The 12,986-nt window shown below is 37.0% G+C and overlaps 1 protein-coding gene across 3 annotated transcripts in view; it reads right to left on the bottom strand.

Annotated features, from left to right (window-relative positions):
* Positions 1 to 12,986, bottom strand: part of CNOT6L (CCR4-NOT transcription complex subunit 6 like) — a 119,858-nt gene that overhangs the window by 57,417 nt on the left and 49,455 nt on the right. For all 3 annotated transcript variants that reach the window (XM_023253020.2, XM_023253021.2, XM_045056180.1), the window contains one exon: positions 12,569 to 12,654. In XM_023253020.2, coding sequence (XP_023108788.1) covers positions 12,569 to 12,654 — 86 coding nt within the window. The remainder of the gene's footprint in view (positions 1 to 12,568; positions 12,655 to 12,986) is intronic.

Genomic DNA, 12,986 nt, shown 5'->3' with positions numbered 1-12,986 from the left:
AGGAAGCAAAATGATACAGCTGCTTACAGAAAACCGTTTTTTTTTATGAAGTTTAGCATACATCTACCATACAACCTGGCAATCCCGCCCCAAGTATTTACCCAAGGAAAATAAAAACTTGTTTCACACAAAAATTTGTCTTTAAATGTTTACACAGGGCTTTTATTTCTCATCACCCCTAACTGGAAACCCAAAAGTCCTTCAATTTGTGAATAAAAATCTGTTGTACATCCACACAATGGAATACTACTCAGCAACAGAAATGAATTACTGTTATAGACAACAACATGGATGAATCTCTAATGCATTATGCTAAAGGAAAGAATCCAGACTCAAAAGGCTACACAGTGTGTGTTTCCATGTAGTATAGAAAGTAGATGAGAGTAGGTGTTGACTTCAGCAACACAAATGAAGTGAGGGGTGACAGAACACTCCCATTTCTCAATTGTGATGAGGGTTATGAAACTATAAGCAAACAACATCCACCAAAACATTCACCAAAGGGGTGAATTTCACTACTATAAATTGTAACTTAGTAAAAAAGTTGCTAAATATTTAATTTTTGCAAAAATATACTTAAGGAATAATTTCAAGAGTAATCACTACATCTAAAAATAGAACATACTAACTCCAAAGCAATAAAAGTATATAGACAAAAGGAAAAAATATTTCTAGAAAGGCAAAAGGGGGGGGGTGATATCAAAAGGTAGAATAGTATAACACAAAAATATTCATAATTACAATACAGGTGAGGCAACTGATCTGAACCCACATTAAAAACAACATAAAGCCAGAATGTATTAACAACAAAGTTCAGCTATATACTATTTGCAAGAGATACACCTAAGCATAAGTACACAGAAAGGTTAAAAGTAAACAGATGAAAAAAGATATATTAGACAAACATTAACCAAAAGAAAACTTGCCCAGCTGTAATATTAGACAAAAAAAGACTAAGATGAAAATACTAACAAAGGAGGAAGAGGCTCACTACCTAATATCAGGTTCTGTTCACCAAAAGGTATAGTATACAGTATACATAATAAAATAATCTCAAAAGCTATAAAGCAAAAGCTGGGTGAACTAATGGGGGAATGAACAAATCCACAATTTTAGTGGAAATTTTAGCATTAAGTACCTTAATTACTAAAAGAGTAAATAGCCAAAAATTTGTAAAGACAAAAAATCTGAGCAATAAATTTGATCTAGTGGACAAAATATATATTATGACCACTTTCATACAAATAAATTTGAAAAATTAAAAAGCAAACAAATTCCAATACGACACATATGGTCCAACAAAACTGACTCATTAACAATAAGAAATCCTCAATGATCCTTCTAACTACAAATATATTGGGGTGGTAATTAAATATGTTTCATAAAGAAACACCTAGCAGTGACAGCTTTATACAATTATTCTCTATAGAATAATTTATAGAATTATCTCAAGGAACATGTTAGTTGAATCTTATACAAACTTTTCAAAGAGGACAGAGGAAGAATCTTATTCAGGTCTATTTTGCTCATGAGCATATGTTTAAAATTCCTAACAGAAATTTTTTTGGAGAGGCAGTCCACCAGGGACCCTGTACTTCCCTCTTCATTCTTGGTGAGTATGACAGATGCTGAGGCCTATCAGTCTGATACTGAGCAGTTTCTATAGCTAGCTATACTGGAAACTAGATAGGTTAAGGCAACCATAGTAATATTTCCATGTAACTCTTTGCCCTTTGGGGAATCAGGACTAGCTTTTTGCTGCTTGCTACACTATTTGCTTCTTCCTTCCAAAGTGCTGGAGTGATAGACTTGAACTACGCAGGTGCAATGCAAACTCACTGTGTACACAGCACGTGACTGGTTGGGCCCATCTTATTGTTTGAAGTCATAATGTTCTTTGTCTCTGACCCAGGAGTCTCACTGTCTTCTGCCACTATCCATGAAACAATAATTGGCTAACTTATTAGCTTATAAGAGTAAAAATCTCCAAGCTTTCACAGTCCTTGACATATATTATCAAAATAAATCCAGCATATGAAAGCACCAGGGTGGATTTATCACAGTAAGACAAGGGTAGTTAAATTGGAAATGATGGGGGCACCTGGCTGGCTCAGTCAGAAAAGCATGTGACTCTTGATCACACTGTAGTAAGTTTGAGCCCAAAAGAGGGTGTAGAGAATACATAACATTTAAAAGGAATAAAAAGTAAAAACTGTACAGATATAATTTATTAACTCAACCTATGAAATGAGAAAAATAATCATTTCATAATTGATGAAAAAAATATTTAATAAAATTCAGCACTTGCATAAATAGAAACAGAAGAAAGCTTCAGAGCACCTGGTTGGTTCAGTCAGTTTAGTGTCTGATTTTGGCTCAGGTCATGATCTTACAGGTTGTAGGTTAAAGACCCACTTCAAGCTCTGTGCTGACAGCTCAGAGCCTGGAGCCTGCTTCAGATTCTGTGTCTCCCTCTCTCTCTCTCTGCCCCTCCCCAGCTTGTCTCTCTCCCTCTCAAAAATGAATAATAAACCTTTTTGTTAAAAAAAGGAAAACTTGGGGCGCCTGGGTGGCTCAGCTGGTTAAGCGCCCAACTTTGGCTCAGGTTGTGATCTCACGATCTGTGATTCTGAGTCCCGCGTTGGGCTCTGTGCTGACAGCTTGGAGCCTGGAGCCTGCTTTGCATTCTGTGTCTCCCTCTCTCTGCCCCTTGCTCACACTCATGCTGTCTTCTCTGTCTCTCAATAATAAATAGAAGTTAAAAAAAAAATTTTTTTTTAAAAAGGAAAACTTCTAAAAAAAAAAAAACCTAAAAACTAAAAATTATAAAGCAAATATTATTAATGGAAAAATATTAGAAGCATTTATTTTAAAATTTGGAATAGAAACATACCCACCCAGTATTAACACTTCTACTCAACATTATAGTAAAATACCCAGAAATAAGCACATAAGATTTTGAAACAAAACCACCATCAGCACATTAAAAGATTACCTGCATACAAAACCCAAAGGAATCTGCAGGCAAATTTTAAGAAGGATGAGAATTAGGCAAAAACTTTACTATAAATCAGTTTTTCTTACTTGTATTTCTATACAAGTATTTCTTGTACTTGTATTTCTATACAAAAGATGTGCAGAAAATTATAAAATTTTATTTGAAGACATTAACTAAGATCTAAATAAATGGACAAGATGCCAAAATTCATAGATAGGAAGACTCAATATATTAAGATGTCAATTCTTACAGAAATCAAGAAACTGATCCCATTTACAACCGCACCAAGAACAATAAAATACCTAGGAATAAACCTAACCAAAGCTTTAAAAGACCTGTACGCTGAAAACCTTAGAAAACTTACGAAGGAAATTGAAGAAGACACAAAGAAATGGAAAAACATTTCATGCTCATGGATTGGAAGAATAAATATTGTCAAAATGTCAATACTAACCAAAGCAATCTACACATTCAATGCAATCCCAATCAAAATTGCACCGGCAGGGGTACCTGGGTGGCTCAGTCGGTTAAGTGTCCGACTTCGGCTCAGGTCATGATCTCGCCGGTTTGTGGGTTCAAGCCCCGCATCAGGCTCTGCGCTGACAGCTCAGAGCCTGGACTCTGCTTTGGATTCTGTGTCTCCCTCTCGCTCCGCTCCTCCCCTACTCATGCTCTGTCTCTCTCTCTCTCAAAAATAAACAAACATTAAAATAAAAAAAAACTGCACCAGCATTCTTCTCAAAGCTAGAACAAACAATCCTAAAATGTGTATGGAACCACAAAAGACCCCGAATAGCCAAAGTAATACTGAAGAAGAAAACCAATGCAGGAGGCATCACAATCCCAGACTTTAGCCTCTACTACAAAGCTGTAATCATCAAGACAGTGTGGTACTGGCACAAAAACAGACACATAGACCAATGGGATAGAATAGAGAATCCAGAACTGGACCCACAAATGCATGGCCAACTAATCTTTGACAAAGCAGGAAAGAGTATCCAACGGAAAAGAGACAGTCTCTTAAGCAAATAGTGCTGGGAGAAATGGATAGCAACATGCAGAAGAATGAAACTGCACTGCTTTCTTACACTGTACTCAAAATGGATGAAAAACCTGAATGTGAGACAGGAAACCATCAAAACCCTAGAGGAGAAAGCAGGCAACAACCTCTTTGACCTCAACCACAGCAATTTCTTACTTAACACATCTCCAAAGGCAAGGAAATTAAAAGCAAAAATGAACTACTGGGACCTCATCAAGATAAAAAGCTTCTGCACTGCAAAGGAAACAATCAACAAAACTAAAAGGCAACGCACAGAATGGGAAAAGATACTTGCAAAGGACATATCAGATAAAGGGCTGGTATCCAAAATCTATAAAGAACTCACCAAACTCCACACCCGAAAAATAAATAAATCCAGTGAAAAATGGGCAGAAGACATGAATAGACACTTTTCCAAAAAAGACATCCAGATGGCCAACAGACACATAAAAAGATGCTCAATGTCACTCATCATCAGGGAAATATAAATCAAAGCCACACTGAGATACCACCTCACACTGGTCAGAGTGGCTAAAATGAACAACTCAGGAAACTATAGATGCTGGCGATGATGTGGAGAAATGGGAAACCCTCTTGCACTGTTGGTGGGAATGCAAACTGGTACAGCTGCTCTGGAAAACAGTGTGGAGGATTCTCAAAAAATTAAAAATAGAACTACCTTATGATCCAGCAATAGCACTACTAGGAATTTATCCAAGGGATATAAGAGTGCTGATTAATAGGGGCACATGTATCCCAATGTTTATAGCAGCACTTTCAACAACAGCCAAATTATGGAAAAAGAGCTTAAATGTCCAACTGATGAATGGATAAAGAAGATGTGCTTTATATATATATACGATGGAATACTACTTGGCAATGAGAAAGAATGAAATCCTGCCATTTGCAGCAACGTGGATGGGACTAGAGGATATTAATCTAAGTGAAATCAGTCAGAGAAAGATATCATAAGTTTTCACTCATATGTGGATCTTGAGAAACTTAAAAGACCATAGGGGAAGGAAAGGGGAAAAAAATAGTTACAAACAGAGAGGGAGAGAGACAAACCATAAGAGACTCTTAAAAATGCAGAGCACAAACTGAGGGATGATGGGGGGTGGGGGAGAGGGGAAAGTGGGTGATGGGCATTGAGGAAGGGCACTTGTTGGGATGAGCACTGGGTATTATTGTATGGAAGCCAATTTGACAATAAATTATATTTTAAAATATAATGATAAAAAATAATTATAATAAAAACAAAGTCAATTCTTCCTGAATTGACCTACACATTCAATGCAGCCCCAAAGTTCTAACAACATTTTTGGTGAACTATAACAAATTATTTCTTATGTATGAGGGATTGAAGACAGCCAGACTACCACCACACTGTGAAAGGAAAACATAAGGGAATTCCCAAACCATATATAAAGTCTTAATATAAAGCCATAAAAATGATTATGACAATGTAGTAATTAGTGCAAAGTTAGACAAACTGACTTCTGGATATACAAAATGGAGATCCAAAAACAGACCCTACCATAGCTGATTGGTGACTTTCTTGATGATCAGTGAGTAAAGGGAAAACTATTCACTAAATGATAGTGAGATGGTTGGTTATATACATAGAACAAAAACAGGATTACATCAGTCTCTAAATGAGAACCCCTCATACTACATTAAAACATCAGTTCCGGGACGCCTGGGTGGCTCAGTCGCTAAAGCATCCGACTTCAACTCAGGTCATGATCTGGCGGTTTGTGAGTTCGAACCCCACATGGACTCTCTGCTGACAGTTCAGAGCCTGGAGCCTGCTTCGGATTCTGTCTCCTTCTGTCTCTGCTCCTCCCCTGCTCGGGCTCTCTCTCTCAAAAATAAATAAACATTAAAAAAAGAATCAGTTCCAAAATGGTATTAGAAGTACTGGACAGGTACATGCAAAAGAATAAAACTGGTCCACTTTCTCACACCACACACAAAAATAAACTCAAAATGGTTTAATAACCTCAATGTAAGACCAGAAGCCATAGCATGCCTAAAGGAAAAACAAAGGCAGTCAAGTCCTGGGCACTGGTTTTAATATCTTTCTGAATCTCTCTCCTCAGGCAACGTAAACAAAAGCAAAATTAAGTAACTGGACTATATCAAACTAAAAAGCTTTTGCACAGTGAAGGAAACCATCAACGAAACAAAAAAGCAATCTAATGAATGGGAGAAGATGTGTAAATGCTGTATCTATGAAGGCTTCATATCCAAAATATACAAAGTACTCTGCAAGTCACACCCCCCCCAAAAAAAAAACTGATTAAAAATGGGCAGGGGACATGAAAAGACATTTTCCCAAAGACATACAGAAGGCCAACAGACACATGAAAAGATGCTCAACATCAATAGTCATCAAAGAAATGCATATCAAAACCACAATGAGCTATCACATCACACCAGTCAGCATGGCTGGTATCTAAAGACAAGAAATAACCAGTTTTGGCAAGGATGTGGAGAAAAGAGAACCCTTTTCCACTGTTGGTGGGAATGTAAATTAGTGCATCCACTATGGAACACAGTACAGAGCAATCCCTATCAAAATAACACCAACATTCTACATAGAGCTAGAACAAATAATCCTAAAGTTTGTATGGAACCAGAAAAGACCCTGAATAGCCAAAGCAATCCTAAAAAAGAAAACCGAAGCTGGAGGTATCACAATTCCAGACTACAAGCTATATTATTACAAAGCTGTAATCATTGAGACAGTATGGTACAGGCACAAAAACAGATATATAGGTCAATGGAACAGAATAGAGAACAAAGAAATACACCCACAAATGTATGTCCAACTAATCTTTAACAAAGCAGGAAAGAATATTCAATGGAAAAAAGACCATCTCTTCAGCAAATGGTGCTGGGAAAATGGGACAGCAACAAGCAGAAGACATATATGGACTACTTTCTTACACCATACACAAAATAAACTCAAAATAGATAAGACTTAAATGAAACACAGAAAGTCATCAAAACCGTAGAGAAGACAGGCAACAACCTCTTTGACCTTGGCCACAGCAACTTCTTGACATGTCTCTGGAGGCAAGGGAAACAAAAGCAAAAATGAACTATTGGGACCTCATCAAGATGATTTAAAAAAAAAAAAAAAAAAGCTTCTGCACAGCAAAAGAAACCATCAGCAAAACTAAAAGGCAACCAACCGAATGAAAGAAGATTATTTGCAAATCACATATCGGATAAAGGGTTAGTATCCAAAATCTATAAAGAACATAAACTCAACACCCAAGAAACAAATAATCCAGTGAAGAAATGGACAAAAGACATAGACACATTTCCAAAGAAGATATCCAGACGGCTAAGACACACATGAAAAGGTGCTCAACATCACTCATCATCAGGGAAATAATCAAAACCAAAATGAGATACTGCTTCACACCTGTCATAATGGCTAAAATGAACAATTCAGGCAGCAACAGATGTTGGTGAGGATGCAGAAAAAGAGGAAAGCTTTTGCACTGCTGGTGGGAATGCAAACTGGTGCCGCTACTCTGGAAAACAATATAGAGGTTCCTCAAAAAATTAAAAAAAGAACTATCCTACACCCAGCAATTGCATGACTAGGTACTTATCCAAGGATACAAGAGTGCTGATTTGGAGGGGCAAATGCACCCCAATGTTTATAGCAGAACTATCAATAATAGCCAAATTATGGAAAGAGCCCAAATGTCTATCGACTAATGAATGGATAAAGATGTGTGGTGTGGTGTGGTGTGGTGTGGTGTGGTGTGGTGTGGTGTGGTGTGGTGTGGTGTGTGTGTGTGTGTGTGTGTGTATACATGTATGTATACACACATTGGAATATTACTTGGCAATGAAAAAGAATGAAATGTTGCCATTTACAACAACATGGATGGAACTAGAGTGTATTACGCTAAGTGAAGTAAGTTAGAGAAAAACAAATATGTGATTTCACTCATGTGGAATTTAAGACACAAAATAGATGAACATAAGGGAAGGGAAGCAAAAAATAATATAAAAACAGAGAGGGAAACAAACCCTCTAAAATACAGAGAACAACCTGAGGGTTACTGATGGGGTGTTGGGTGGACGAATGGACAAGGGGCATTAGGGAGGACACGCTGCGATGAGCACTGGGTGTTATGTGTAAGTAATGAATCACTAAATTCTATTCCTAAAATCATTATTACATATATGTTAACTTGGATTTAAATTTTTAAAATTTTTAAACAGGAAAATAGTACAGAGGTTCCTCAAAAAGTTACATAGAAATCTAGTACAATCCAATAATTCCATCTCTACACATTTACCAGAAAATGAAAACACTAATTCAAAAAGATATACACACCCCTATGTTTACTGCAACATTATTTAAAACAGCCAAGATATGGAAGCAACCCAAATATCCATCCATAGATGAATGGATAAAGAAGACGGGGTGTGTGTGTGTGTGTGTGTGTGTGTGTGTGTGTGTGTGTGTGTATATATATATATTTATATAACAGAATATTACTAAACCATTAAAAATAAGAGATCTTGCCATTTGTGACGTGACAGTCATAGAAAGTATTATCCTAGGTAAGTTAGAAATACAAATACCACATGATTTCACTTATATACAGAATAAAAAAGAAAACAAATGAATAAACAAAAAGCAGAATCAGACCTATAAATACAGAGACCAAAGTGATGGCTGCCAGATAACTGCCAATGGACAAAATGAGTGAAGAGGAAAGGCTCCTAGTCATAGAACGGGTAAGTCAGGAGAATGAAAAGTTCATCACAGGGAATACAGTCAAAGGTATTGTAATAGTGTTACATGGTAACAGATGCTAGCTACACTGAGGTGAGCACAACTTAATATATAGAGTTGAATTAATATGTTGTACACCTTAAACTAATGCAACGTTGTTTGTCTACTAAAAAAAAATCAACTGACCTTAAAGATATGTGCAACCCTATGTTTACTGCAGCATTACTTACAACAGCCAAGATCTGGAAATAACCTCTGTTGAGAACTGACAGGTAAATGGATAAAGATGATGTGGCATATACATACAGAAACAGTATTCAGCCATAAAAAAGAATGAAATCTTGCCATTTGTGAAAACATGGATGGGCCTAGAGGGTATTACCCTAAGTGAAATAAATGCTCCATTCCACTCCCTTCCCTTTTCTGGAAACACAGTGCCATTTTATGAGTACTAAAACAGATTAGGAAATTTCAAGTCTTACCTTCCTAAGAATGTGAAGCTACCATTCATTAGGGACATTTTATTCCTGTTTCTAAACCAATCGTGTTTCTACCATCTCAAACGTTGGAAAGATAGCAGAAATGGCTCTGGGTTTCTTTTCTTTTTTTATTCTCAAGTTAGTTAACATACAATGTAGTCTTGACTTCAGGAGTAGGATTTAGTGATTCATCACTTACATATAACACTCAGTGCTCATCCGGACAAGTCCCCTCCTTAATGCTCATCACCTGTCTACCCCACCCCCATCAACCCTCACTTCGTTCTCTGCATTTAAATTTTTTTTTTTTTATGTTTCTTTACTTTTGAGAGAGACAGAGTGCGAGTGGAGGAGGGGCAGACAGAGAAAGAGACAGAATCTGAAGCAGGTTCCAGGCCCTGAGCTGTCAGCACAGAGCTGGACGTGGGGCTCGAACACACAAACCAGGAGATCATGACCTGAGCCGAAATCAGATGCTCAACTGACTGAGTCACCCAGGTGCCCTTGTTCTCTGCATTTAAGAGCCTCTTATGGTTTGCCTCTCTCTGTTTTTATCTTATTTTTCCTTCTCTTCCCCTATGATCATCTGTTAAGTTTGTCAAATCCCAGATATGAGTGAAATCAAGTGGTATCTGTCTTTCTTTTGACTGACTTATTTCTATTTTCCTTAGCATAATAAACGTCCTTGGCTTTTCTGTATTGGATCACCTGAAAAGAAAGTGGTACTCTACCAGAATAATAGATTTTCAAAGAGAAAAGGAATGCAGATAGGTATTTACCTTAGAACAAACTGAAGTTTAATAAAAAGAAACGTATTCATAGGAATGAACAAAGCTAAGTGATCGTTCACGAGGCAGAGCTGGTACCCAATTTGAAGGACTAGAGGTCTAAGAAGAGACTTTAACAAATGCGAATCAGTAAACAAAAGGACACTAGGATCAAAGGCCAGCCAAAAACAGTAGTTTGGAAGACTAAGATTTTAACTAGTAAAATGGATGAAGGACAAAGGGGATAACAGATATTCAGAATGATTCATTCAGTTGATGCTTAGTATAAATTTTATGGGAATAGGTCTCTACATGAGATAATATGGAATGGGGTATGAAACAGTAAGATAGGGAATATTTGCGTTTTCAGGAACATCACATTGTACAAAGGGTAAATCCACTGAGTTCAACAGTAAATTATTCATTTGTCACTGATGTGCTCTCCATCAATATTAGCAGGAGGAGAATGGCTGTTTTGGGTTGTTTTTTTTTGTTTGTTTGTTTTAGTTTTTTTAATGTTTGTTTATTTTTTTTTTAATTTTTTTTTCAACGTTTATTTATTTTTGGGACAGAGAGAGACAGAGCATGAACGGGGGAGGGGCAGAGAGAGAGGGAGACACAGAATCGGAAACAGGCTCCAGGCTCTGAGCCATCAGCCCAGAGCCTGACGCGGGGCTCGAACTCACGGACCGCGAGATCGTGACCTGGCTGAAGTCGGAGGCTTAACTGACTGCGCCACCCAGGCGCCCCAATGTTTGTTTATTTTTGAGAGAGCATGAGCGGGGGGGGGGGGGGGGGGGGGGGGGGGGGGGGGGGGGGGGGGGCGGGAAGGGAAGGGAAGGGAAGGGAAGGGAAGGGAAGGGAAGGGGAATCCGAAGCAGGCTCCAGGCTCTGAGCTATCAACACAGAACCTGATGCAGGGCTCGAACCCATGAACCATGAGATCAATGACCTGAGCCAAAGTCAGACACTTAACCGACTGAGCCACCAGGTGCCCCAAAAATGGCTGTTCTAATTGATGTTAAAAGAAGCAATGGTTATTCTTAGAGACAAAAAAATTACTACGGTCAGTACAAAAGTGTGAATTTCATACTTCATGAGTCTAATAAGATTATAAAAAATGACAGTCATTCTGTAATTTTTTTAAAATGTTTATTTATTTTGAGAGAGAGAGAGAGACCAAGAGAGCACACAAGCACAAATGGGAGAGGAACAAAAAGAGAGGGAGAGACAGGATCCTAAGCAGGCTCCATGTTGTTAATCTAAACCATGAGATCATGTCCTGAGCCGAAATCAAGAGTTGGATGCTTAACCAACTAGCCACCCAAGTGCCCTCATAATATTTTTTTAATAGAGAAGAACAGACCTGCACTCATTCCAATTCTAGCTGGATGGCTGTTTCAGGTCTAACATATAAGAATAAGATTCAGCATACAGAGATTAAGGTGAAATGTCCCAATAGTTAAATATGAAATGCCTTGGGGTTAATCTTCAAGAAAGTATTTTAGATATAAGTATCCCCTGGTTCTTCATTTAGGATAAAAAATATCAAAAAAAAAGTCCTACAGAGAGAGTAAAAACACAAGACATACCATTCACAATTATCTAATTTACAAAAGATTAACTATACAAGGAAATCTAATACTATTTCTGTCATGTCAACCAATAATATCAGGATTCTTTCAATTCATATTCAAGCTTCTTTCTTAATACTCCATTATATGACATAAGCAAATGCAAACAGAACATGTTCTCAGAGATTCAAATTGTCTTTGAAGAAGGAAAATAAAATAAGGAAGTGTTTGCTTTATAAGGCTTTGATTAATGTCCATTCCCCATGAGCACAGAGTAAAATATTTAACCAATATAGTACATCTGTATTTAGTCCTCTAAAATCAAAATAAACCCTTCCTCCTATGCTATGCCATAAGAGATTATTATAACAAATTTCAGTATTAATATGAATTGAGAATGACTTTCATCCCAAACTGCCTGAGATGAGATTATCAAAGGAACACCTATCTTGGATTGATATACTTTATTCAGAACAACCATTCTCATTAGGTATAGTTCATCTTTACTGTTGTTTTCTCTCTTATAACAAACTATATGTCACTGCAATTTTATGTACTCTATCAAAACCTGATATGGAATATTCTGCCTGGGGTTTACCCTATTAAGTCATTCTTTTATAGGTGGGGTGGCAGGCGGAACTACAGTGTCAATTTAAAATACCTCCTCTAAGAAATGTAAGAATTTTACAGAAAATTAAATATAAAATATATTTAAAATTTTTCCCCATACAAATTTGTTAAAATGATGGCAGTATGATGAAATGCTGAAGCTCAATTTGATACTGAAGAACCACTTTACTTTCAAGAGAAAGTATAATTACATTCTCAAAATTATGTGAAAACCTTACCTATATTGTAACCAAAATTGTCTTTAAAAGGCTCACAACACCTCAATACTCAGTGAGTGTTAACGCTGTCATCTTCTAACATCACTCACCTTTCAAACCTAGAGTTTGTAGCTGGAAGAGCCGACCAAGTTCATAAGGCAAAACCCGTAACAGATTGTTATTTAAAAGCAATTCCCTGTTCAAAAAAAAAGAAAAGAAAAAAGTTTAATATATCAAACTTTATTAATATCTACAATTACTTTCTTAGCCCTCCCTAACATACCATGAGTTATATTTACTTGCAAGACACATTCAATCCAAAAAATGTACAAAATGTGTAACTACCACAACTGTTAACAATGTTTCTATAATTTATTCATTCTCCAGCACAGATTACTAAAGCTGCAAGAACTACATATCATTTGCAGGCTAACTCCATTCCCTTTTCTCTCTCACTCAAATGCCTACCCAAATCAAAGTGACAGATATTCTTTGTATCCAAAGACAACCAGTATCCTTGAATCCAGT

Source organism: Felis catus, chromosome B1 (assembly GCF_018350175.1).
Source record: "Felis catus isolate Fca126 chromosome B1, F.catus_Fca126_mat1.0, whole genome shotgun sequence".
NCBI lineage: Eukaryota > Metazoa > Chordata > Mammalia > Carnivora > Felidae > Felis > Felis catus.
Note: the sequence above shows the minus strand (reverse complement) of the source record. Positions and strands in the feature narration are given on the sequence as shown.